The sequence below is a fragment of the Pteropus alecto genome, unplaced genomic scaffold (genome assembly GCF_000325575.1).
Source record: "Pteropus alecto unplaced genomic scaffold, ASM32557v1 scaffold76, whole genome shotgun sequence".
Lineage (NCBI taxonomy): Eukaryota > Metazoa > Chordata > Mammalia > Chiroptera > Pteropodidae > Pteropus > Pteropus alecto.
This window is the reverse complement of record NW_006443138.1, coordinates 31,769,508-31,794,743: the sequence shown is the minus strand read 5'-3', so window position 1 is coordinate 31,794,743 and position 25,236 is coordinate 31,769,508. Positions and strand designations below refer to the sequence as shown.

The 25,236-nt window shown below is 36.8% G+C and overlaps 1 protein-coding gene and 1 long non-coding RNA gene across 3 annotated transcripts in view; one reads left to right on the top strand and one right to left on the bottom strand.

Moving 5' to 3' along the window:
• The window catches only part of USP18 (ubiquitin specific peptidase 18), a 29,529-nt gene extending 20,656 nt beyond the window's left edge, over window positions 1-8,873 (bottom strand). Inside the window, exons 1-4 of the mRNA XM_025041084.1 lie at window positions 8,869-8,873; window positions 3,734-3,933; window positions 2,571-2,667; window positions 1,479-1,624 (exon numbers count right to left, since the gene is read on the bottom strand). Coding sequence (XP_024896852.1) covers window positions 1,479-1,624; window positions 2,571-2,667; window positions 3,734-3,933; window positions 8,869-8,873 — 448 coding nt within the window. The remainder of the gene's footprint in view (window positions 1-1,478; window positions 1,625-2,570; window positions 2,668-3,733; window positions 3,934-8,868) is intronic.
• Window positions 8,874-11,222: 2,349 nt separating this feature from the next.
• Window positions 11,223-20,142, top strand: LOC112472278. Of its 2 annotated transcripts, XR_003043604.1 has the most exons (4): window positions 11,223-11,340; window positions 11,642-12,533; window positions 12,692-12,798; window positions 19,113-20,142. It is a non-coding gene; the product is annotated as an uncharacterized LOC112472278 (long non-coding RNA). The 2 variants fall into 2 exon arrangements; XR_003043603.1 differs by having other exon boundaries at window positions 11,642-12,798.
• Window positions 20,143-25,236: the final 5,094 nt, after the last annotated feature.

Sequence of the window (25,236 nt, the reverse complement as noted above, 5' to 3'; positions counted from 1 at the left end):
TGCCGAAAAAAAAAAAAAAAAAGACATTCCTGATGAGTAAATTGACCAGTTGGAACAAGTTATTGGTATTTTCATGCTTGAATTGATACATATACAAGCAAGAAAAAGGTTTTACTTCTATCATTAGTTAGTTATAAAAAATTTAAATGTATGAATAAAGGTCCTTTACATACTCTCTTCATTATACCTTCCACTTATTTATATTAAAAGGGAAAAAATAGAAAATGCTTTCTTAAAGGTAATGAATGCACCCTTCTTTCTATTAAACATTAATTTCATGATTTATTTTATTTTGTTATTTTGTATAAAGCAATTTCTTATTAAAACAGGAATGCGTAAGAATGGTATTAGTTTGCTTTTGTTCAGCATGGTAATTGCCTCTAGTATGACTGTGTAAAGACTTAGAGATAATGGCTTCATGCAAAAAACACAGATAATCCTTCTGATTTTATTGAGAAATACAATAAAACATTAATTCATTCCTTCATTCAGCAAGCATTTATTGAGTAATATTTTGTGTCTGCCACAGTACCAGATATGGCTAAGAAAGAAGAGGCATAAAACATAGTCTTTCTCTTTAAGGACACAGCAAGAGAGTTTTTAAAAACTGAAGTTTAAATATCTAAAATATACACAATGCAATATATATATGCCTTACTGTTAAATTGTACACCTGAAACTTACTAGATTTCATTAACCAATGTCACCAAAAAATGATTAATTTAAAAAAACTTGATTAGAGGATAATATAAATTTATAAGTAATAATAGATAGGTTAAAGAATTAAAAAACAAATAATAAATAATAAAACTGTGATGATGACTGTACAACTCTGAATATACTAAAAACCTCTGACTATATATTTTTAAATGAGTAAATTTTATAGTATGTATATCTCAATAAGCCTGTTTTTTTTTTTAACTAACCAATTTATAAGTTTTCTTTTGTAGAATATGGTTTCTCCTTATTAATCCTTTATTCTGTTTTCCTGGGATTCTTTACTGGCAGCTAAGTCAACTCTGAGGAACTCTTAGGCTTACTTATTCTACTGACAAGCGGAAAAAGATTGTTTATGAAAGTAACATATGCATAAATAATACCAATTCTGTGCCTGAAGAAATTTGGGCTCTTTTAAAATATTTCAGAACGATGTAAATGCCTCCAATATAAGGGATCCACAGTCTACCTAACTTCTGTCTTGTTCATTCACTGATCATTAGTCCCTCTCCTCTCCCTCTCCCTCTCTCAACCCTCTCCCCTCTCCCTCTTTCTCCTTTTTCCTCTCCTCCCTCTCCCTCTTCCTCTCCTTCCTTCTCTTGTCCTTTCCTCTCCCACCTCCTCCTCTCCCTTTCCCTCTTTTCCTCTTCCTGCCCTCTTCTCCCTCCCCTCCTCTCCCTCTCCTCATCTGCCTCTCCTCACCAATCTCCCACCCGCTCAGAGCACTAGACAAGGAGCTAGAGCTAGAAGGGTGGTCTTACATGGTACATTGTACTTCTGGAGACAGCGGACAAGCTCCACGGGTCGCACTGCTTTCTGTCGGCTGTCCTGCATCTTCTCCAAGAGCAAGAGCAGCTGGAAGGGGACACTTCTCTTCTGCTCTTCTCCTCCTCTTGGTACTGTTATCCTGCCAAATAAGAACACCCGAACTTCTTTATTCCATGGTTCTCAATGGAATCACTTGAGGGAACTTTCAAAAATCTCCATGTCTAGGCCACTCTGTAGACTTAATCAGAATTTCTGGGGGTGGGACCCAGTTAACAGAATTTTCAAGTTTCCCAGATGATTTAAATGTACAAAGTTGAGAACCACCACGTTAGCAAATCAGGTAGAGAGAGCACCCTCTTATGAGGGATCAGCACAACTGCTGCCTCACCTCTCTCCTTACCCTGCCTGACAATCACACTAAAGTGAAAGGTAGATGCGGTAGGTCGTAGGTCCACAGCAAAGTGGTCATACAGCACAATGTCCACTCTGAAGCACTCCAAAGTGAAAAAGCAAATACTCATTTAGGTCCTGGGAAAAAAGGGCAACATGAAAGGATGTCAGTGTATTTTGGCAACAATTTATTTAATTATAGGCATCTTTCGATTGCTGATGCCAATGAAAAAAAAATTACAGAAAGCACAGGGCAGAAAAGAATGTGTGATAAAGTGTGTGTATATATACGTATACACACACATACGTACATATTCTGTGTGTATGTATGTATTTTGTTTGAGAAAAATCAATACAGAGACTCATGCACTTACCCACTGATTTACTCCTCCTTTGACATCGGTCTAGTCCAACTTCCTTTTAATCAAATCAGACACTCTCAATCTTGATTGTACTTTTAAACCACCTGGGAAGTCTTTTTAAAAGTATCAATGCCTGGGCCCCACCCTAGACCAACTGAAACCAAATATCTGAGGGTAGAACCAAGCATTTGTACTTTTTAAATTTCTTAGGTGATTAGAATGTGTAGAACAAGGCTTTTCTCTGGAAACTTTTAAAAGAAGACTTCTGTGATAACCAAATATTTAAAAACATAAAGTAATATACATGTTTATCAGCCTGAGTAATAGTCTTACCTCTTCAGTATCTGAGTGAAGCCCACATTCATAATCAATACCTGGATCAGAGAGTTAAGGCAGCAGGTCTGTCCAATGTTGTGTAAACCGACTGGGCCTATAAAGAAAAGAGAAAAAAATACTGAGGGCAAGGCCTAGCTAAGGGATTTAACAAAAATCATATGTTTTTCTAGAATCTACTAAAAACATGAAATCCTATAAAGTACTCTCAGCGGTACAAAGAATTCACTAGGGAGCTTGCAAACAAACTGGGGAGGAGAGATAAAGCATGAACCTCTGAAAAGTGAAATAGCAGTAAAAGTTTTAATAGTCCATTAGGAAAAGAGAGATGTCACAAGAAACTGTATTACTACTTATTGTCAAATGAGTAGCACAAGCAATTGTAAGAGCAAAGAAAAAGAGAGAAGCATTACAGAAAGTGTAACTTAGAGAATTAATTATGAGTTCCTTACAGAGCTGAGTCAGAATGGACATCTATGGGTCTCAAGAGTGATTTTGGACTTCAGCGGAAAGGCTCTACCCAGTCCCCACCATGTGGTTGGAGAAATCAGAAGAAAGCTTTAGGGGAGATCCACTAATCTAAACTAGCCTCGAGAAGCCAAAGGAACTTATGAGGAGGTGAGAAAACCGAAAGACAGCATTTCCCTGACCCACTAGCAACCAACCTCTCATTCCCAACCCAGCCGTGGGTTCCAAAGACCCCACAAGGTGAGTAATTTAAGGGAGGGACAGGGAGTAGCACAGGGTTTCTAGAGAAAAAGCTTTGGTGTACATGAGATAGGGCAATAAGAACATAAAAATCCAGGGGTAACAGGTAATCACAAGTTTCTGCTCTGAATCAGCGGAAGCACTTGCCTCTAGACATACTAGCACACCGGTATAACAGTAAAAACAGAAATTATGCTGAATGTTACTATATGCTAAGCATTGGTTTAAAGCAGTTTGTACAGATTACCTCACTCATTCTTCCCAATAATGCTATGCAATCAGTACTATGATTATTCCCATTTAAAGATGTAGAAATGGAGGCACAAGAGATCAGGGGTTATTAATCACAAAGTTCTACTGCTTCAGAGTATAGTGGGTGAACAAAGCATTTCTACATAGTCAAAAAGAGCATTTCTACATAGTCAAAAAGAGAAAGATGAGAGGGAGGTAATGACCCTGAGGGCAATCCCAGGCCCTGAAGCATTCTGATAGCTGCTTCCTCTTCTTCATGTTGCTGTTCTCTTTTTTCTTCTCAACAGGATCTGCCGAGGAACGCTGAGACTCAGCCAGGGCTGACTGGCAAATTTGCTTAGGGACCCAAACACCTTGCCCGTTAGTGATCACTCCAAAATTCCCAGACCGCTGGCTGGCAAGTCTTCAGGACTGCATGACCTCACATCTGGGAAGGGCTTTCATGAGTCAGTCTTGGTGGGGCTTCTGTGAAAACACATCACAGGCAGGTAAGGGTTAGAGAAGAGGAAAGCGTACTCTCGTGATCAGTTCTGTTCCCAAGTCTGGGAGGAAGATAAATGCAGAGAGACTGGCTCATAAAACTCTAGGGCTAGAAATGAGAACCAGGCTAGACACCTCCTCTCTTTGCCCCACATGCCTCCATTTTTAATTCATCAGAGTGAACTGCCATATCTTCTTCCCTCCAGGTCTTCTTCTGGCAAATGGCATGACATTCACCAAGGGGTCTAGACCAGAAACCTGGTGTGCCTTTGCTGCTCCATCCCAGGGCCAGTTGAGGGCTGTGAATTTTACTGCCTAAAGGCTGCTCACAAGAAGTCTCCTTGCTATTGATGCCCTTGACTTCCTGATGTAAACAAATAACATAAACAGAGCCACTTTAAAATAGTGTCAGAGCTGCCATCACAGAGGAATTGCCTTATGCCTCAACCATTTGAAATGTTAAAACAGGACAAAATAACCTTTAGACTGGGCCTAAAGCAACATTGTATCTCAAAGAACTGTTGGTAAAGATAACAAGAAAGCAGGTATTATGACTGAGGGATAGATGACTACCTGGACTGAAAAATAAAAACACTGTTTAGAATTAGCCAGTGTTAGCTTATCTGCACCAACAGAAATGTCTTCCTTCTCCATTGACATCAATGGATAGATTATCCAGGTAGAAAATCAACAATAAAATGGCAACCTTAAATGACACACTAGACCAGATGGATTTAATTGATATTTTTAGAGCATTTCATCCCAAAGTAGCAGAATATACATTTTTTTCAAGTGTACAAGGAACATTTTCCAGGATATATCACGTTAGGCCACAAAAATAGTCTCCATAAATTTAAGAAAATTAAAATCATCTTCTTCGACCACAATGTAAATGAAGCTAGAAATCAACTACAAGAATAAAACTGGAAAACACACAAATATATGGAGGCTAAATAATATGCTACTACACAATGAATGGGTTAACAACGAGATCAAGGAAAAAAATAAAAAGATAGCTTGAGACAAATGAAAATGAAAATACACTGCCCCAAAATCACTTCCAAAGCAGTTCTAACAGGAAAATTCACAGCATTTCAGGCCTACCCTAAGAAACAAGAGAAATCTCAAATAAACAATCTAATCTTACACTTAAAGGAACTAGAAACAGTACAGCAAACAAGACCCAAAATGAGTAGAAAAAAAAGAAATAATAAAGATCAGAGCAAAAATAAACAAAATAGAGTCTAAAAAACAACACAAAATATCAATGAAACCAAGAGCCAGTTTTGAAAAGATAAACAATATTGATAAGCCTTGAACCACATTCATCAAGAAAAAAAGAGAAAGAGGACCCAAATACAAAGAAATTAAAAGGATTACAAAGGATTTAAAAATACTAAAATCACATGCTCCAAAAATACAAAGGATTTAAAAATACTAAAATTACATGCTCCAAAAATTGGACAATCTGAAAGAAATGAATAACTTCCTTGAAACAATCTTCTAAGATGAGTCAAGAAGAAAGAGAAAATCTGAACAGACTGGTAACTACTAACAAAATCAAATTAGTAATAAAAAAATTCCCAACAAACAAAGTCCTGGACTAGATGGCTTCACAGGTGAATTTTACCAAACATTCAAGAAAGAATTAACACCTATTCTCCTCAAACTATTCCAAAAAATTGGAGAAAAGGGATGCCTCCCAAGCTCATTTTATGAGGCCAGCATTTTCCTGATTACAAAACCAGACAAAGACACTACAAAAAAAATAATAATTATAATTATAGGCTAAATTTCCTAATGACCATAGATGCAAAAATCTTCAACAAAATATTAGCAAACCAAATTCAGCAATATGTTAAAAAAGATCATACATCATGATCAAGTGGAATTTATTTCTAGGATGCAAGGTTGATTCGATATCTGAAAATCAATTAATGTGATAGACCACATAAACAAAATGAAAGATAAAAATCATATGATTTTATCAATAGCTGCAGAAAAAGGATTTGATAAAATCAGGCATCCATTTATGATGAAAAAAACTTCTCGGAAAAGTGGGAAGAGAGGGAACATCCTCAACATAATACAGGCCATATATGACAAACCCACACCTAACATCATACTCAACAGGGCAAGTAAAAGCATTTTCCTCAAGATCAGGAACAAGACAAGAATGTCCATTTTCACTACTCTTATTCGGCACAGTATTGGAAGTCCTAGCCACATCAATAGACAAGAAAAAGACACAACAGGCATCCAAATTGGAAAGGAAGAAGAAAAACTGTCATTATTTGCTGATAACATAATACTATACAAAGAAAACCCTAAAGATTCCACCAAAAAACTATTAGAACTGATAAATGAATTCAGTAAAGTAGCACGGTACAAAATTAATATTCAGAAATTGGTTACATTTCTGTACACCAATCACAAACTATCAGAAAGAGAAATTAAGAATACAATACCATCTACAATTGTATCAAAAAAAATTAAACATCAAGGAATGCATTCAACCAAGGAGGTAAAAGACCTTTACTTGGAAAATTATGAGACTTTGAAGAAACCGAAGAAGATACAAATAAATGGAGGCATATATCATGCTCCTGGACAGGAAGAATCAACATCGTTAAAATGTCCATATTACCCAAAGCAATCCATAGATTCAATGAAATCTCTATCGAAATACCAATGGCATTTTTCATAGACTAGAACAAATACCCCAAAATTTATATGGAACCACAAAAGACACCAAATAGCTACAGCAATCTTGAGAAAGAAGAACAAAGTTGGAGATACCATGCTACCTGATATCAAACTGTACTACAAAGCTATAGTAATCAAAATGGCATGGTACTGGCATAAAAACAGACACATAGATCAATGGAAGAGAAGAGACCAAAAATAAACCCACACCTATATGGTCAATTAATCTATGACAAAGGAGGGAAGAATATACAATATGGGTAAAGACAGTCTATTCAATAAATGGTGTTGGGAAAACTGGACAAATACATGCAAAGAAATGAAACTGGACCACCTTCTTACACCATATACAAGAATAAACTCAAAGTGGATTAAAGACTTAAATGTAAGACCCGAATCCATTAAACTCCTAGAAAAAAACATAGGCAGTAAACTGTCTGACATTGCTCTTAGTAACATTTCTGTTGATATATCTCCTCAGGCAAGGGAAACAAACAAAATAAATTTAAAAACTGAAACCACATCTACTAAAAAGTTTTTGCACTGTAAAGGAAACCACCAACAAAACAGAAAGACAACTTACTGATTGGGAGAAGACATTTGCCAATGATACATCCGATAAGGGGTTAATATCCAAAATTTATAAAGAACTCATACAACTTAACACCAAAAGAAAAGAAAAAAAACAAAGAATCCAATTTAAAATTGGCAGAGGACATGAATAGACCTTTCTCCAAAGAGGACATACATATGGCCAATAGACATATAAAAAGATGCTCAACATCACTAATAATCAGAGAAATGCAAATTAAAACCACAATGTGATATCACCTCACACTTGTCAGAATGGCTAGCATCAATAAGTCAACAAACAACAAATATTGGCGAGAATGTGGAGAAAAGGGAACTCTCATGCACTGTTGGTGGGAATATCAATTGGTGCAGCCACTATGGAAAATGGTATGGTGGTTCCTCAAAAAATTAAATATGAAACAACCATATGACTCAGCAATTCCACTTCCCAGTATTTATCCGAAGAAATCCAAAACACTAACTCGAAAAGATGTATGCACCACTATGTTCATTGTAGCATTATTATAATAACCAAGATATGGAAGATGTCAACTGGATAAAAAAGAAGTTATGGTACATATATATTATGGACTATTATTTGGTCATAAAAAGGAATAAAATGTTACCATTTGTAACAACGTGGATGGACCTAGAGGGTATTACGCTAGGTAAAATATGTCAGATGGAGAAAGACAAATACCATATGATTTCATTTTTATGCAGAATCTAAAGAACAAAATAAATGAACAAAGAAAACAGAAACAGACTCATAGAGAATAACCCGATAGTTGCCAGACCAGGAAGGAGGATGGGGCTGGGTGAAAAAAATGAAGGGATTAAGAAATATAAATTGGCAGTTACAAAATAGACTCTGGTATATAAAGTTCAGAATAGGGAATATAGTCAATAATATTTAAAAAAATAAATTTAAAAAATGAAATTATATGGTATTAACCTAATTTAAGAAACATAAATATAACTATGTGTGTAACTATACACACATACAGATAAACTACTTGAATGAAATATACCAAAAATGTCACTAAAAGGTAACTCTCAAATAATTTTTTTATTATTTCTTTCAATTTCTAAGTTTCTTATAATTAATTGCTATGTAATTTTAAAACAATCAATATTCATTTGGAGGATAGACTTAATACCTTTTAAGGGAGTTTTTGTTGCAGTACTGTTCCTATTCCAAGATCCAAAAACTTAATGAATTAGGGATGAAAAAGTTAGAATCTTCTTTTCTTAACTCTTTTACAAATTGTAGAGGAAAGGAAAACATCTGAAGTTGAGAAACAACTAAATATAAGTGGCATATATTATTAAATTCATGTTAAATGGCTCAGATAATAAACAACCTCTTTTTCTTAGTATTTATTTTCAACAGTCATAAACAGTTCAGTCTAAGAGAGTTAAATTGAAAGAGAAATGATGGCAACTGACAATTCCATGAACAAGAAATACAATTTGGGACTACATTAAGGGGAGTCTGATGAAACAGAGTAGAAAAAGACCAGCCCGTGTTTTCCAAAGACACTGTTCTGCACTCTGCCAAGATCTCAAAAATACTTACTTCATTCAAATAGGATAGTAAAACCCAGTGGAGTGTATCATTCCCGCAGGCTGGCAGGCCAGATCCCAAAGGGCAACAGAAAAAGGCAGCAACCTTCAGAGCTGATCACAGAGGGGAGATAGGTAGGTGGGGCAACAAGAGGAAGGAAAATGAAACTTAGAGATCTAAGAAGGATGGGGGAAGGCAGAGTAGGCACACAGCACATACACGCAGTTGAGCTAAGCAGGTGGTGACAAGCACCACCAGAGAAAAGAGGATGGATATATTCCAAGGAAGTTGAATTTTCAAACTCAACCCTTGACTCAAAAAATTAGCTTCAGTAGAGGATTTCTAGGGCAATGAAACTATTCTGTATGATCTATAATGGTGGATACACGGCATTAGACATTTGTCTACACTCATAGAATACCAAGACTAAATCCTATTGTAAAGTATGAACTTTGGTTAATAATGCTGCGTCAATGTAGATTCATCAATTGTAATAAAAGTATCACTCTGGTGCGGGATGTCAATAACTGGGGAGGCTGGGAGGGTGGGGGAGTGAAATATATGGGAAGTCTCTGTACTTCCCACTCAATTTTGTTACGAATCTAAATTGCTCTAAAAAATAGTCTATTATTTTTAAAAATACATTTTTTGGTTACAAAGAACTAAATCAACTTAGTTCCTACTCTTTCCAAAATTTTTACCCTTAAAATAAGTAGGAAATGTGAATGACAGAGCAGCGGGCTTAGGCCATCATTGTAGCCACAGAATCTAGTGGGTCTTCGAGAAACAGCAAAAATCATGAGGAAACCTGGAGTAGTTCGTTCACTCACAACTAGACTCTTCAAGAAAAACTGACTCAATCTTTAAATGCCTTGAAAGGAAGAAAATTAACATGCTTGGGACATGATACAAGTTGACTCATAGTCTTCCAAATCCAACCTACAATGGCAACGACAAATCCAGACCTCATTCCTAACCATTTGCAGTGTGCTTCTTAATGGCAATGTGCTGGGCTCACGGATTAGAACACACCACATGAAACCCAAAATAAGAGGATCTTGGGGCTACTCTCTCAACAAAACCAGCCCATGTGAAAGACATTAGAATTTACCTTCTTTGAGTACATTAAACATTTTCCCCTTTGCAAGCCCATCATTGTGCAAAAGTGCCCAAATTGTGCAACAACAACAACAAAAAAAGGCTTTTCTGTAGTTCTTTGATAGTATTCCATAAATCAAGATGGAGCCGTTAGTCTTCTACCCATTTTCCCCAATGAACACATCAGATAACCTAGATCCAGATTTAACCCTCTCCTTGCTCTGTACAATATAACACGGAAATGTTTTTAAATATCTGCCTTGTTTGCTGAAACAATGTCAAAGTATAACTACCTCAGTGCTGTAAAGTATGCAGTAAAAGCCTCTGATTTAATTATCAAAAGCTTTGAACCCAGATCTTCAGGGGTCAAAGAATGGAGTTTTACTTTTAAAGGTCTAGATTTAGCTTTCTTTCAGGAAAGGGGGGAGGAGATAGGAGAGGAATCAAGACTAAAATACTCTGATTTGCACAATTTGACAAAATCTTTCAAATCCTTCAACAAGTATGCCCACTGACTCAGCAATTCAACTTTTAGGAATTTTTCACAACTATATCTGTATATTCTCATGAACATGTACATAAAATATTCATTACTGCATCATCTATACCAGTAAAAACTGAAAACCTAAATGTCCATGATTAAATAAATGATATGCTTCTCATATTATGAACTAATTTTGAAAAATTAGGTGTCTTGCCATGAAAAGATGTCCATAATATACCACTAAATAGGAAAAAGCAAATTACAAAACAATTTTAAATTTTCTACATATGAAAATTTCTGGTAAGGTATATGCAAAATGATACTGAGTTGAGGATTAAGAGAATTTTTGTTTCTACGTCACACATTTGTATGTATGGTTTGAATTTCTTTACAAGCTTGCAACACTTTCCTAATTTCTTTTTTAATTAAACATAATCATGCATAAAGTCCAACTAAATATATCAGCTTGGAAAAAAAATTCATTGGTCCAATATATGTATGTAATGACTATAGACCATTATTAAAATTTGCAGAGCCCTAATGAAGTCCTTAATTATCCAGGTGGCATATGAGCAGAACTCCATGGGATGTCTTTCCTGGAAAGAAAGCTTTCAAATTAACACCAAACTTGCCTTAAGTGCCACGCCAGCATCAAACCTCCGCTGCTGAGCTGGATGCTGGAGAAACTCAGAAAAGGCTTCTCTATGCTTCCCGCACGGCACTCTGGTGGAGGACGCGGCACGGAGTCAGATCCGTGTCCGTCCTCCAGTCTTCTTACGGCGATCGCCGCGCGCAGCCCGCCGCGCCCCCATCGCGGGCTTTCGTTTCCTAGGGAATGGAAAGCGAAACTCAGCGGGGCGCCGGGTACGGAGTTCTGCGCCAGAGGACCGGGACCCGCCCAGGTGAGTCCGGCTACCACCGCAGGAGCGGCCGCGCGGAGCTTGTGCATTTTTTTCATTTGAGATGTTTGCTACGTGTTCAATATGTGTATTTTGTTGACGATTCCAAGAAAATATGCTTCTTTTTATGACATTTTAAGATCCCTGTAATTAGAATGCCTCTTACCAATGGCTTGGTATTTTGTAGTAGACGCGGCAGCATTTTTTTTTTCTTTCCTAATGCTGTAATTTCTTAAATTGTGTGTCTTAAAATCGATCGTTTGTAGATTTGATGAAGCCGTTATTCTCTTGTTCTGCTCTGCAGTGCCAGAAGAGGATCCACGTGGTGAACCATAGAGCAGAATCAAAAAAGAAAGTGAAACGTTTATTCCTCATTAGAACTTAAAATGGCAAGATCTAACTTTTAGACCATTTACTGGATTTCTGAGATATGCGAGCCTCTTTACTAAACCTAAACCTAATTTAATCTAGGCAACGGCCTCTTCATGTAAACTCTATTTTTGTCCCAATTTTATTGGTTGGAATATGTAACCGCAGGAGCTCCAGGCCTGGAGCTTGCACCTGGGACTTGGATATTTAAAAAAAAAAAAAAAACCCCACCAGGAGGACCAGAGGAGTGGAACATGCCTGTTTATTACTCATGAGGCAGGGGAGCTCCAATCGCCGCAAGTCTGAGCTGAAAGAAAAAGCTGCTGCTGACCGAGAGCAAGCAATGTTTTATATACGTAGGAAGTGGGAGGGGTTATCTCATTGGGGGAGCAGCAGCCGGTGCTGCTTGGTTACAAGAGCAGCTAATGTCCATGGAAACAGCAGAGCCGCCCCCTGAAGGCGGATTGGAGCAAGATATGCTGCTTGGTTATAAGAGCTGGTTACAGAAGCAGATAACGGCCATGGGAACAGCCTAAAGTTCTTGGGAGCAGGCGCTGACGGAGAGCCCTTTGTATACTGCCTTCTTTATGACTGCTGACCAAGCAGCCATCTGTCTTCTGAGTACGCAGAGGGGGCTACGTTCTGAATTAACCCCACAGAATATTAAATTTCAAAAAGGTTAAGTAACCTGCCCACAGTCAGATTACAAGTGGTGAAACCAGGATTCCAAAGGGGTCTGACTTCAGAATCTTCAGTCAACCACCACTACCACCAGCTCTGATTATAATTTTGCCCCTTCATGTAAAATACCAGTTCAGTGGAACTAGGTGGGCATGCAGATATATATAAGATTAAAGGGTCTATAACATGCACATATGAAATATTTATTACCTCTTTAGAATGTATTTCATATATGTAGACTTCTAGGGGTGGGAAGCAGAAGAGTTATTTGCCAACAGCCTCAGGTTCCTGTCAATTTTTTCAGGGAGGCAGAATGAAATCTCCGAAAGTCAGCCAGATGTGAGGGTGAGAGGCTGCAGAAACCCAGAGCTGCCAGGACTTGCCTCAGGTGCTGGTGGGGTCTGCAATAAGGTATATGTTCTGTTCAAACTATCATGGCGTGAAGATATACTTACCCATAATATATGTGGATGTGGATGTTAGAGCATGAGCACAGACATATATACACATGCTATATACACATACATCCATGTGTGTGAATGCATGTCTACCCTCACCGATGCTAAGGCTCCCTTTTCCTTTCAGTCTGAATAGAAGCAGTATAGTGCACAGCACAGCATGTTCTTCTTGATACTTTGTTCACAACATGCTGTTTATACAGGTACACAATAGTGAGCACAGAGTGAGTCCTCAATATATTTGCTGACCAATCAATTGTATAATCAACATCACATATCTGTTAAGCCTTGTCAATAAATAGGAACCTCATAAGTTCTGAGGTGAGAGGTTTGTGGGGAGAATGTTGCAAAATGTGATACAGTTTGCTAAATATTTCAAGTCAGTAGAATTCTGAAGAACAAGTTATTTTTGCTTCCAGTGATTATTAGCAAACAGCTATTTCTAGTCAATCAATTCATTCTACTTGAATATTGGTAATGCAGTAGAGCAAAGTAATTGACATTGTTGCCCCTGTAGAATGGACAAGTGTCAATCCCGGAGCTAGAGACTGGACTGCATAATGTAAGGATCCATTATAATTATTATGAGGGCTCTTTCTCTTCCCTTCCTTTTCTTTACCCTACCTTCCTAAACAAATCAGTGCTAAAACCACTAGATGAGCTGAGCAAAGTAGGCATGCACACATTAGGGCTCCTCAGTGGCCCAGAGCAGGGTAAGAATTGCATCCACATGGAAGAACTCCCTGAGCAAGGGTATTGGACTCCAAGTAGGGGAGAAGGATGTCCATCCAAACATGGCTCAAGGACAGTGTCAGAGAACAAGCAGTGTGAGATAGATGTCAGCTCAGGCAGGCTGCCGAGCATGGGTGTCAGAATCTACATGGGGTACAGAAAACATCCAGGTGGTAAGGGTGTGCAGCCTGGCCTTGTGGTCTGAGGAGGGCTTCTATGTGCCAAGGGATGCAATGTGTGCTGTTGGAACACTGGCAGGATCAGGAAGGTGTTCATGTAGGGAGGATGCTTGGGAAGATGAGAGATTGGTTATATACAAAGGGGTTATCAAATAAGGAATGGGACCAGGTTTGTCATTGTCAGAGAAAGGAGTTGCAAATAAAGTAAGGGAGAATGAACCCTTTACTGTTGAATTGGAATTGGAGTTAGTGTAAATTTATAACTCTCAATATGTCTGTAAACACAGGTAAAGATGTCACTGTAAAGGTAAAAGTGTGTATACATATGTATATTCCCTAACTCTGTCCACTGAGGGGGTCTGGAAGCAGTGACACCTCAATAGCAATGAGCACATCTAACACCCAGATCTTAGCTTCTGATTATCATTCTCTAACAAAAGGGACCAGAGTTGCTTAGAGAAATGGCTGTTTCCAGGGTGAACTACAAGGTGAGCCTAAGGTATCTTGTTCAGGCAAAAAGTAGGGAAATGCTCAAATTAAGGATGGGGACATGTCAAAAGGACATGGAAGCCAGCTTGAAGGAGCTCCCATTGGCCAAGTATGAAACAATTTGAGCATCTATTCATGAGGAATAGAATATTTATACAACTTCAAAGTTCTTTCCCACAAAATACATATTATTAATTACTAATAATGTTACATTATAATTACAATTAATGTAAATATTAATTACAAAGAAAAAAGAAGTACTTTCATAGTAGCAATGGAGACCAACGCTAATAGGAAAATTGAAATTATATGCCTTCTGATAAGATGAAATGAAAGGAACACAGCATCACTTCTGTGGTATTCCTGTCAAAGGTGCACGCCCTGAATCTATTCATGAGGAAACATCTGAATAACCCAAATTGAAGCACATTTTACAGAACAGCTAGCCTGTAATCTTCAAAAGTATCAAGGTCATGAAAATCAAAGAAAGGTTTGAGAAACTGTTCCAGACCTAAAAGATAATTGCAAATAGATGCAACAGAAGATCCTGAACTGAACCCTTTTGCTATAAAGGACAATATTGGGACAAGTGGTGCAACTTGAATGGGGTTTGAAAATTAGAGAACAGTAATTTCATCCTAAGGTATTAGGGGGAAATGAAGCATCATATAGAAAACTTACTCTCAAATAGTTCAAGAAAAAAAAATGTTGTACTCGCAACTTTTCTGTAAATCTAATATTCTTTCAAAAATTTTTAAGTAAAAAAATAATATGTGTTGGTAGTTTTATTCTGAAGACTATTAAGATAATGGCGCTCTTTGAAAACATTCATTGAAAGATTTCTCAAAACCATACAAGAAAGAGTTTAAAATGAAACTGCATAATACTTTCAAAACAAAGTTTGGGCTCTGAGAAACATTTTCTGTAGCTTGCACAGTATTTCTGTCTATTGAGAATGCTTTCATTGTCATTGAAATTCTCATTTGCTAAATTAATTTCCCTTTTTTCTTTTTTTTAAATAAATTTGAAGTGTGAGGCAAGAAGCTCCACCTGTCTTCCTTGAAAATTCAACCTAAAAACTTGGTCACAGAGGAAAGTGGTGGTTGGGTATGGGGTAATCTGATTCTCCTTCATGGTGGAAAGCTACCGTAGAAAAAAGCTGTTTGTCCAAGGTGAGACAAAATTTATAGAACCTGATGCTAATTTTTGTTCTAGGAAAAGGGAAGGATTTGTTGCATAATATAAGGGCAAATGGTTCTTTAAGAAATAGAAAAAAAAGTCAATGACTAGTAAAGTATTAGCACTTCTTTATAAACCTCATTTCTTTACAAACACATGTGGTTTACATAACTTATTTGCTCTTTACCTCTCCACAACTCTTTCTCTTGCTTATTTTCCTCTCTGCATTTTTGTCAAGATGTACTTTTTTTATTTTAAATTCTACTTTATTTTGCATGGTTCCAAAAATAAATAATAAATTTGCTTTTAAGGCATGTTGATTGGATCTCCCTCACAGTATTCATTTAGGTAAACACTCTCTTAAGGAGAGGATGGTGATAAGCTGAAGCAGTCAAATAGAACTCTAAGTTTCATTTCCTGGCATGGATTTCAGGGTAGTAATAAAACAGTCTATGGCTTGCATCTTTCCTAGTCATTCTCTATCATCTGGTAATTTGTTGTGCTAACAGAGGAAATTTTTAATTAAATATTTTATTTTGGAAAATAAATTTTAAACATACAGAAAGTTACTGAAATATTATAATGACCCAACATATACTTCACTCATTAACATCTTGGCACAGTTGCTTTATTGCTTCTCTCGCTCACTTGCTCGCTCGCACGCATGCACACCTATATGTATATATAGTAAATCAGTTTGGGTTTTTTTTTTTCTGCTGAACTATTTGAGATGAAATTGCAGGGATTAAGATTCGTCAGCCCTAAAGAATCCAGTGTATTTCCTAGAATAAGAAACATTTTCTTATATAATCCCAGTGCGGTTATTATCAAATCCAGGAAATTTATATTGATACAACACAATTTTCTAACATATATAATCAATATTCAAAGTTAACCAATTATCCTTTATTGTCCTTTATATCAGCTCTTTTTTCCAATGCATAATCTAAGCCATAATCTTATTTATTTAGGTTTTTTATCATTAAACTTTTTATTTTGAGATAATTAAAGAGCCGTATGCATTTGTAAGAAATAATGCAAAAAGATTTGAGTTTTCCCATCTTGTAAAACTCTAGTCTATATCGCAACCAGGATATTGACAATGATGCAGTCATGTCAATATAGAACATTTCTGTCAACACAAGAATCCCTCATATTGCCCTTTTATAGCCACACCTACTTTCTTCCTGTCCCACCCCCTTCTTAACCTCTGACAGCCACTAATCTGTTCTCCATTTCTATAACTTTTTCATTTTAAAAATGTTATATAAATGGAAGCATGCAGTATGTAACCTTTTGGAATCGGCTTTTTTCACACAGCATAATTCTCTGGAGATTTATCCAGATTGTTGAGTATATCAATGTTTATTTCTTTTTATTCCATGGTATGAATGTACCATGTTTGTTTAATAATTCATCTATTGAATAAAATCTGGGTTATTTCCAATTTTTGTCTATTACAAATAAAACTGCTTTAACAATTGTATACAAGTTTTTGTGTCAACATAAGTTTTTATTTTCTGGGATAAATGCCCAGGAATTCAATTTCTGGGTATTTATCCCAGAAATGATAGTACATGCTTAATTTTTAGGAAATTGTCAAATTCTTTTCCCAGAATGACTGTACCATTTTATATTCCCACCAGCAGTATCTATGTGAATCAGTTTTGGTGTATCCCTGACAGCATTGTGTTATCATTATTTTTTATTTTAGTTATTCTGCTAGGTGTATAGTAATATCTCATTGTGGTTTTTCTTTGAGTTTTAAAATGTCTTTTGTTTCCTTTCATTGTCTTTCATGACACTGATATTTTGGTGTTTTTTTTTGTTTTTTTTTTCTGCTGAACTATTTGAGATGAAATTGCAGGGATTAAGATTCTTCAGCCCTAAAGAGTATATTGTTTGTTCCTTTTTATTTCATGGTATGAATGTACTATGGTTTGTTTCCTCATGATTTAATTCAGGTTATGCATTTTTTAACAACAATGCTATATATGATGTATCCTCTGTGCATCACATTAGGAGCCACCTGATGTCATTTTGTCTTATTGTTGGTGTTATAACTTTCGTCAATTGGTTAAGGTGGTGACTACCAGATTTCTCCACTATAAAGGTACTCCCCCCAACTTTTAATTTATAAGTAATCTGAGGGGAGATATTTTGAGAATGTTAATTATTCTTTAACCCATGAGAACTGTGAAAACTTCCCATACAAAAACTCCATTCAAACCTCTGCATTTGACTTGAATGTGGCTTCTAGCAGCCTAAAAGCCACATGGTACAACAACCTAGCCTCCTTTTGAGCTCCTGTTTGGAAAAGCTCAGTGCTGTCAAGATAATTTACTGTTTATTCTTACCAACACATGGCATAGGCCTTCTGACCTCCCTTTAGAACATTACTAAAAAGGGCTCACCATTGTGACTCCTTCCTCTGTCTCTTCAAGATGTAGACATATCTCCTCTAACTCAAGAGTGTCTGTCTCAAGGATGTGAAAGCCATTCTTTTGAAATTCAATCATCAAGAAGAATAGGGTTTCCATCTCCCAGTCTCTGTGGGATAGAATCCTAACTGATAACTACCAGCAGCAAACACAATTGGCCTAATCACATGTTCACAGACCAGACTTTTGTCCCTTTTCACTTGATCCCCGCCCCAGTCCTCTTCCCTACTTCCCTTTGAAATGTCCAGTCACCTCAGTGCAAATAAAAATGGAGCTCAATTCTTTTCCTTACTGTCAGTAGTTACTGAATAAAACCTTTTTTTACTGCTTTAATTAATATCTGCTTTGTTTATCTTTATCACCCAAGAAATGTTCACCTAATGGTTTTAGCTTCCACTAATGATTCCATAGTGGTCCTTTTATCTTTTACTAAAAAGAAGAGCTTTCCCTTCTCCCCTCCTCTTTGCTTATTTGTTTATTTATATCATTATGGACTCAAGAATTCTTTTATGTCCAATGTGTACTAACATTATCAATTTTGATGCCCAACTGGCCGATAGGAGCTCTGTCAGACTGCCACCTATGTCCTTATGACATGTTCCCCATCATTTCTTGAGGACTTCCTTACTTTCTAGCACAAGATGTTCCATGTTCATCTTGTACTTTTCCTGCCTCAGCCCTAAAATCAGGCAGTTCCCCAATGAGTTATAGTTCTCTTTAGGGGGAATAGTATTTGGAAACCAAGATCCAGGCACTGGATTTTCTCATTGCTACTGGGGCGTCATTGCTTCTAGGTCTTTTCAATGGCAGAGCTAAGAAGGAGGAGAAGGAAAAGAAGAAGGAGGAGGAGGAAGAGAAGGTGGGGTGGAGAAAACATGAGTTCATACTGAAGTCTCCAAATTCACAATATTATCCAATATTACAGGGTTCTTCCTTACTCTATCCCATTCCATAATTGTATATCCCTTCTTCCACAGTGAGAACACTGGCTCCCATTAGTATCAACCTTTTTCTTTGCTCAATCTGACAACACACACATAGTATTTTCAGAACAGCTACATTTATGCTCCTACCAACAGCAAAACTAAGTAAAGTTCAAGATTTCCTTGCCATTCTTTTTATCTTTACACAGAAGCTATATAATCAAAGTATTGTGTTCAATGCTGTGGATTAGATTTTTTTTTCTTTTATGTGGTTATAGTATGCATTGGATATGCGATTCAATGTATTTGTTTCATGTGATGTAGTTTCAGGATGCCACTGGTGTTCTAGATGTCACTGCTGTGGATAAGAATATGGGAAAATAGAACAAGATTACCATCAAAATGACAAGGGCCATTTGAGCAAGGAAGACATTAAGCATATGGTCAAAGAAGCTGAGAAGTACCGAGCTGAATATGAGAAACAGAGGAACTAGAATTTGCTTGAATTCTATGCATTAAACATGAAAACAAAGGCTGAAGATGAGAAATTTGTAGGCTAGATCAAAGATGAGGACAGAAGATTCTTGACAAATGCAGTGAAATCATCAACTGGCTCAATAAGAATCAGACTACAGAGAAGGAAGAATTTGAACATCAGCAGAAAGAGCCGAAGAAAATTTGCAACCTCATCATTATCAAGAGTGCAAGAGACATGCCAGGAGGAATTCCTAGGACTTCTCTGCTGATGAAGCTACTGCATCTGGTGCTGCCTCTTCTGGGCCCCTTTTAAAGAGGTGAATTAAGCCAACCTGAGCATAGATACCTCAGCATTGTTCCACAATAAAAAATTGAAGGAGCCAAATTTATAGTAAAATCAGTAACAGTTTTAGAATCGAGCTACTGTACTAAATTACTGGCATTCTCAGTGCTTAAATAGAAAATACATGCACAGGGAAAGGAAATAACATTACATTTTATTAGAATTGTGTTGTAATTGGGAAATTCATTGTACAAAATAGAAGCTATATTTAAAATCAGTGTTAAAAAACACTTATTAAAAAAAGAAAATATTATTTGGTCAGGCCAAAGGTTCAAGTGAAAAAAAAATCATTGAGTGGGCTCAACAGAATGAAGATGACAAAAGAAAGAATCAGTGAACTTGCATATTTAACAGTGGGAATTAACCAATATTAACAGCAGAGAGAAAAATAGACTGAAAAATATTAACATGGAGACTGGGCAAATGGTGTAGATGATAGAAGCTTTGTTCATCCTCTCTTGGGACCACATCAGTTGTAACAGAAACACAGAGCAAAGAACAAGCAAAATTGCCCTGGGTCTAGATGAACAGAAGCCCTACAACTAGGGAGAATCAGTAACAGTTTTAGAATCGAGCTACTGTACTAAATTACTGGCATTCTCAGTGCTTAAATAGAAAATACATGCACAGGGAAAGGAAATAACATTACATTTTATTAGAATTGTGTTGTAATTGGGAAATTCATTGTACAAAATAGAAGCTATATTTAAAATCAGTGTTAAAAAACACTTATTAAAAAAAGAAAATATTATTTGGTCAGGCCAAAGGTTCAAGTGAAAAAAAAATCATTGAGTGGGCTCAACAGAATGAAGATGACAAAAGAAAGAATCAGTGAACTTGCATATTTAACAGTGGGAATTAACCAATATTAACAGCAGAGAGAAAAATAGACTGAAAAATATTAACATGGAGACTGGGCAAATGGTGTAGATGATAGAAGCTTTGTTCATCCTCTCTTGGGACCACATCAGTTGTAACAGAAACACAGAGCAAAGAACAAGCAAAATTGCCCTGGGTCTAGATGAACAGAAGCCCTACGACTAGGGAGAGAAATAAGAAATTACCCTGCAACAGTAGAAGGTAGAAGGGGGTGAAGACGCGAGGCTGCCCGTTCCTGAGGCTGTGGGACAGAGGCTGTGACAGCTGCAGGCGCCTCTTAAGGGGGCCATATTTGCGAGCGGACTTTCGCAGTGATGGACCTGCTTGCTCTGAGCACCAAGGCTGGTCAGCTGCTCAGAGGGCACCAGGGACTTATAGGAAAACACTGAGTTGTCTGAGCGAGGGCTGGAGGCAAGGCTTTCTCCTGGGCAGAAGTGCTGGTGGTATCCATTGTTCCTCTGTTGAGCCCTCCCCATTCCCAGTGTGTGGATGCAGTGCCTTCATAGCTGAGACATCATCAAACTGGATAACAGAGGTTGCTCTGCCAGGATTTCCTGAAACTTCGACACTCTCAACACATGGCCCTACCCAAGCCACATCCAAGTGTGTCCTCAGTGAGTCTTATGCCACTTGCTGAGCAGCATCTAGACTCACACTAGTGGCAACTGATCTTGGTTTCAGGCATGGCTTCTTGAGGCAACTATAAGCACCATCTGTGGATTGCTTGCTGAATCTTAACAGGTGGCCCTGGAGGGGCGCAGGCTGAGGCTAAACTTGGCCTGCAGCTGAACCCCTCTCAGGACTGTGCCACTGGACGCCTACCACACAAAGCCACACTAATAAGACCGGGAGACTTAGAAGCTTTACTTAGTACATAGAACTAGACACAGAAAGGCAGCCAAAATGGGAAAACAAAGAAGCAGAAACCATATGAGAGAACAAAACAGAGATCTAGGAATGAGAGATCCAGGAGTCAAGCAATCTAACAGAGGCAGAGTTTAAAACACTGGTTATAAAGATGCTCAGTGAACTTAGGGGAAGTAGATGAATTCAGTGAGAACTTTAAAAAAGAGATAAAAAACATAAAAATGGAAATGGAAATTATAAAAAGGAACCAGTCAGAAATGAAGAACACATCATCTGGGATGAAGAGTATGTTAGAATAAATAGAGTGGATAAAGAAGAGGATCGAACCACTGATATAGAGGATAGAGAAGCCAAAGACACCCAATCAGAATGGCAAGAAAAAAATAATCAAGAATATAATAATTTAAGGAGCCTATGGGGCAAAAATTAGGGGTAACGACATTCATGTCATGGCAATACCTGAAGAGGGAGGACTAGAAGTAGAAGAGCTATTTGAAGAAAAATGATGGAAAACTTTCCTAACCTGCTGAAGGAAGTAGACACACAACCCCAGGAAGCTCAGAAAGTCCCAAGAAAGAGGAACACAAAGAGGCCCACACCAAGACATATCATAATTAAAATGCCAAAGGTTAAGTACAAAGAGAGAATCTTAAAAGCAGCAAGATAAAAGCAGTTAGTTACCTACAAGGGAGCACCTATAAGACTGGCTGATTTCTCAAAAGAAACTATGCAGGACAGAGGGTTTGGCACAAAATATTCAATGATGAAAACCCAGGATCTACAACCAAGAATAGTTTATCCAACAAAGCTATCATTTAGAGTTGAAGGACAGATAAGGAGCTTCCCAGACAAAAATAAGGTAAAGGAATTTATCACCACCAAGCCAGTACTACAGGAAATGTTGGAGGGACTTCTTTAAGAAGAAAAAACGTGTCTCAAAAACAGGAATAAAGAATGATAATAATTACATTCCTATCAACCAGTACCTCAAATGGAAAAGAAGTGCTCCAACCAAAAGAGCAGTTGAATGGGTAAGAAAACAAGACCCCTACATATGCTGCCTACAAGAGATCACTTCAGATTAAAAGTGATCACTCACTAAAAGGAAGGGGATGGAAAAAAATATTGCCTTGATGGACCTAGAGGATATTGTGCTGAATGAAATAAGTCAGATAGAGAAAGACAAATATCACATGATTTCATGTACATATGGAATCTAAAGAACAAAATAAACAACAACAAAAATGGTAATATACTCCTAGATACAGAGAATATTTTGAGGGCTACTAGATGGGAAAGGCTTTGGGGGGGACGGCAAAAAAAGGGCAAAGGGATTAAGAAGTACAAATGGACAGTTACAAAATACACACGTAGATACGAATTGTAGCATAAGGTAAATAGTTAACAATGTTGTAATAAATATATAAGGGGGAAGAGGGGTACTAGACTTTGGAGTGATCACTTTGTGAGTTATATAGATCTCTAATCACTATGCTGTATAACTGAAACTAATATATTATTGTATGCCAACTATAATTGAAAAAACTCAGTGAATTGTGTAATGTAAATACAAGCAACTAATTGTCCATTATATTTCCATAAATAAATAAATAATCTCCAAGCCCAGTTGATTTCACTGTAGAATTCTACCAAATGTTTTACGAATTAACATCAATTAAACACTTCCCAAAAATAGGAGAGACCACTTTCCAACTCATTTTACAAGACCAATACTACCCTGATACCGAAATCAGACAAAGACAGTACAAAAAAGAAAAAACTGTAGACCAACATCCTTCATGAATGAAGATGCAAAATCCTCCACAAAATATTAGTGAATAGAATTTAGCAATATATGAGAAGAATTCTATACCTTGACCAAGTACAGTTTTATTCCAGGGATAAAAGGATGATTCAATATTCAAAAATCTATGTAATCTGCCATGTTAACGGGCTAAAGAAGAAAATCACATGATCAAATCACATGATGCAGAAGCATTTAACAAAATTCAATTCCTGTTCATGATTTAAAGCTCTTAGAAAACTAGGAATAGAGGGGAGATTACATGCTATGTGATTCCATTTATGTAGCATTTTCAAAGTGAAAAAATTATGGAGACAGAAAACAGATTAGTGGTTGCCAATGTTTAAGGGTGATTGGGGAGGGGAATGAGTGCAAGTGTAAAGGAGAAGTAAGAGAGAGATCTTTGTGATGATGGAACAGTTTTTTTTTTTATCTCGACTGAAGTGGTGGTTATACAAATCTACACCATGAAAAAATGGCAGCGAGATATACACAAAGCATTGTGTCAATACCACTTTCCTGGTTTTGATATTATGTAAACAGTAAATATTGCAGGAAACTAGGTTAAGGGTGCACTTGACCTCTCTGTACTATTTTTGCAACTTCCTAGAATCTATTATTTCACAATAAAGGGGTTTTTTTAGTTGTGGGCATTTTATTGGATTGCATTAAATTTATAAATTAACTTAGAGAGAATAATATATTTATTTTGTTGAAAATTACTACTCAATAATAAAGAACATCTTTAAATTTTCTCAAGTCTACTTTTGTGTCTTTGAGTTTAAAGTTTTTCTAATAAAGGGTGCTAAATATTTCTAGTTATTTCTAAACATTTCTCTTTTTGTTGCTGTTGTAAATGGAGGCTTTCTCTCCCACTATATCCTAACTGGTTATTTTGTTTGTAAAATAAAGACTTAATTTTTGGAAGTTAATTGAATATCCTGTTACCTTACTAAAATTTTGAGTTAATCTTCTTGCATAAGGTTTTCCAAGTCTATCATTATATCATTCATAAATATAGTTTTACTTCTTCAATTATTCTTCTTATTATTTTCTCTTATCCAATTCAGTTAGATACAGTACAGTATAAATAGTAGTGGCAACACTAGGCCTTCTCTACCATTACCACTTTCTTGACTTTAGTAAAATGCCTTTAGTGTTTCCCCATTAACATGCTGACTGATGGAATTCCTAATATTGAACCATAGTTGAATTCCTGGAATAAATCCCTGTTGTGCTATATTTTCTTAATGTGGTATGGATTCTGTTTGCTGATATTTTACTAATGATTTTTGCACTGGCATTTTTGCCCTGGTATTAGTAGTTTAATAATAAGATTATTTTATCTGCTTTTATTTCTCCTTACTGCAAGATAATGGAACCTGCCTAGAGAGACCATGTCTTCTCATTAACCATGAGCCATACAGCCTTACATTTTAGACTTCAGTTTCTAAGCCCCAAATACAATATATAAAAGATCATATATGGAGTTGTGCATATTCATGAAAAAAATGTGGATAAGTGAGGACTCACCTTAACGCTTGGGGATTTTGTTTATAAAGGGAAGGAGAGATATCCTAAGCACTACAAAATTTAATTACTATCAGTATTGATATCTTCCCTTTTTGACCCCCTCACTCTCACTTTTATCATCCCTAAAATGATAGTCAACATCATAAATTTGTCCCAAGACCTTAAAAAAAACGAATTATAGAACTGGGGTGTTTTTATTTGTTTGTTTTGGGATGTGTGTGTGTGTGTAGAGAGAGAGAGTTTAGACTCACAACACAAAAAGGAAAGTTTTCAATCCCTTTCGTAGATCTGCATGGTGATAGGAAAGGCAGTTCCATTGGGTTGATCCAGTGATCCTTAAAAATTCAGAATAGTGGGGCTAGTGACAATTTTGTATTTGAGAAAAGTTAACTGCTGATCAAATTGCTAATAGATGCAAGAGTTCGGAGTAGATAAACATACTAACTTCTCCCTCAGTAGGTTCATTTTGTAACCTAAGCTGATGGCTGTCAAAAGACTGGAGGTCTGTCCCTCTTGTTAAGAATTCAGTACCCAGGACTGCCAAT